The sequence below is a fragment of the Sinocyclocheilus anshuiensis genome, unplaced genomic scaffold (assembly GCF_001515605.1).
Source record: "Sinocyclocheilus anshuiensis isolate Anshui unplaced genomic scaffold, SAMN03320099.WGS_v1.1 scaffold2056, whole genome shotgun sequence".
Classification (NCBI taxonomy): Eukaryota; Metazoa; Chordata; class Actinopteri; order Cypriniformes; family Cyprinidae; genus Sinocyclocheilus; species Sinocyclocheilus anshuiensis.
Window position 1 is genome coordinate 377,216 of NW_015551026.1, and position 2,790 is coordinate 380,005.

Here is a 2,790-nt window from a genome sequence, read left to right on the forward strand (position 1 = left end):
AGGGACCCACATTTACATTTTTTCTAACATTTTGTATTTTGTATTTATTTATCATCTTTTTTATTAACATTTTATTTAAATTAAAAAAAATTTAAAAAAAAATATATATATATATATATATATTGTTTGTTTGTTTATTCTACATCACAATATATGATAAATTCTGAATTTAGAATTACTTCAGAATTCATAAAATCAATTATAAACATCTAGTTAGCACTGAAAAGCAGTGATTTACAGTGTTGCATCTAGCATATAATATACACTGAATGAGCTGCAGCCTAATGCAAAACTAAATCACTCCCATTATAATCAACGAGTTGCGAATTGATTGTGGGATGTTATGCACTTCTGTGCACTCATAATTTTCCACAATCATTTTTAATTGCAAATGCCAGTGAAAAGCCCATACTGTTAAGCCCTGCTTTAAAGAATCTCTGTGGGTCATTTGGGTCATTGTTAATGATTAACAATTATTTGATTAACTGTTTCTTGTTGATGATTTCACATACTGTTTGCACCTCCTGACCATCTTGTCCTATGCAAGATGTTTACAGTTATCAATCTTTTCCTTCCCATCAGATTTTATTAGCTGCAAACACAGATTGTGACAGAAGGCATGTATAACGGATGCTTTCCTAAGCGTGGTGGTTAGCAAGCATTAAATTATCACCAGTTTTATTCAGTCTCCAAACTTAAACGGGTTGTAAATGGTTGTTTTGAAAATCGTCAAATGTTCTGTACAGTTTATATGGCATTTGTGGCAATGACTGTCATAATCGAAAGAATGGAATCAATTTCTATGCAAATTATATCTTGGGTTTTTTCTTATTGTGAGGTCCCGATAATGTGTTTCATTCACTGCCTCTGAGTAACAGGAAATGTATGGAATGATGGATCTGTATCTGCCAAGAAGTCCTCATAGTTGACCTGAAATTAATATAATGTAAATGAATTCCTTATCAAAGCCTAGAGTCATATATTCTTGGGAAGGCAAAGTTCTTTCCTTCAAAGCACAGTTATTTACTTTCAAGATGCTCAGACAACTTGACAAGAAGGAAACATAACAAAGCATGTTCCAAAACAGAATAATCTCCAGAATGCAAACAGATCACCAATTAAGTTGTCTGCCAATGATTTCTTATAAAATGATATATAATTACATATAAAACAAAATTATTTTATGAGAAATAATATGGAGAAGATGGTCAGGATGCAGAGTATAGGAAATCATTAACAATAACATTTCTCTCTAACAATTTATTGGGGTCTACACTCTACACTGAACAAAATAGCATTATTTTAAAGACCATTTTGACTTAGATATATTTCTTTTACAAGGTATTGTTTCTGCCAACTTGAAAATTCACAAAACGTTTACAATTTTATCGCTTTCCCCGCTAGATATCTGCAATTAACTCAACATTCAGCATCAAAACCTGAGATTGGCTCAGGCACAGACTTCACTTCTCTATAGCTTTTCTACGGCTCACTCTCCGTTCCATTGAAATCACAAAATAAAATGCAACTGGATGTGTTATACATACTCCTGACAGTTTGGATTGTTTTATAAGAAAGCAGCAGTCAACAAGATTTTAATCTGCAGCCCCATGATCTGAAACTCCTGAATCATTAGGGGTCTCACAGTTATGAAAAATCTGGAAGGATCAGGGAATTTTGAGTCATTAATACAGTCATGGAAATTAGTAAAATACTAGAAAGTCATGGAAATTTCTTTAGTGAATATGCTCAGCTCCTTGCTCATATATAGAGAAAGTGTGATAACATCAGTCTATTTATTTTATTTATCCTTTATTTTTCCAGGAAGGTCCCATTGAGATAAGAAATCTCTTCTTCCAGGGAGTCCTGGCCAGCAATCTTTGTAAAATGATTTCTAAAAAAAAAAAAACCATTTACAGTAAACATGAACAGATCATTGAAAAGTCATGAGTGAAAAAGTGTTGAACCCTGAATACTAGAATCCCTGGAGTGAATTTAATTTCATGGTCATAAAACATGAAGGATCCTGAAACTATAAGCAAGACACTTGCTGCTCGTCTACAGATCATGCACATTTCTTCTCAGTTCTTCACACTTATTTCACTTCTTACTGTGCTCACCTCACTGCGATGTCTTGCAGCTGCACAGCAGGGTTCAAGAACCAGCGTTGTGATGAGCTGGCCAATCCCTGCGATTACTACTGTCAGAATGAAGGAATATGCACAATAACTGCCCTTAACAAACCTCGATGCAAGTAGGTCCCACTGTTCACCTGATTTAGATTCCTCATCTCCACCAGACTCCATCCATCCAGTTGATTTATCATGCCCACTTTCCCACTGTCCACTTCCCATGATCCTACAGCACCATCCTGGAGAACACACATCCCATACTGAGCAGCTTTCTACACCTTCAAGTTTTTTTCAAGTTATTTGTTTGGGATTTGTGTAGTTTTTGTCTGTTTTATTTGTCTAACATCCTGTACAGTCTCAGCTTAGGGAGGAATTAATATACAGTCAAACAATTAGAAAAGGTGACCGCACTTGGTTTGTTAAATAGTGTACAGTTTTAATGTGTGCGATCCAGTCCTCACCCTCATTTCATCTGCTGATAAACATCAAACATCTGTTTAATCATAAACATGACCCTCACTGGACCGCTTCCATTTACAAATAAGATGATTCATGACATTCTTTCCGCTTTACTGCTCGCCGTCTAATTAGTGCTTTCAGTTTGTTTGCACGTTTACATACTCTTAAAGTGATTGTGCACCCAAAGCTGACAAATAAA

The 2,790-nt window shown here is 34.9% G+C and overlaps 1 protein-coding gene across 1 annotated transcript in view; it reads left to right on the forward strand.

Moving 5' to 3' along the window:
• Window positions 1-2,790, forward strand: part of LOC107661145 (low-density lipoprotein receptor-related protein 1B-like) — a 349,019-nt gene that overhangs the window by 343,056 nt on the left and 3,173 nt on the right. The window contains exon 87 of the mRNA XM_016450614.1: window positions 2,141-2,254. Coding sequence (XP_016306100.1) covers window positions 2,141-2,254 — 114 coding nt within the window. The remainder of the gene's footprint in view (window positions 1-2,140; window positions 2,255-2,790) is intronic.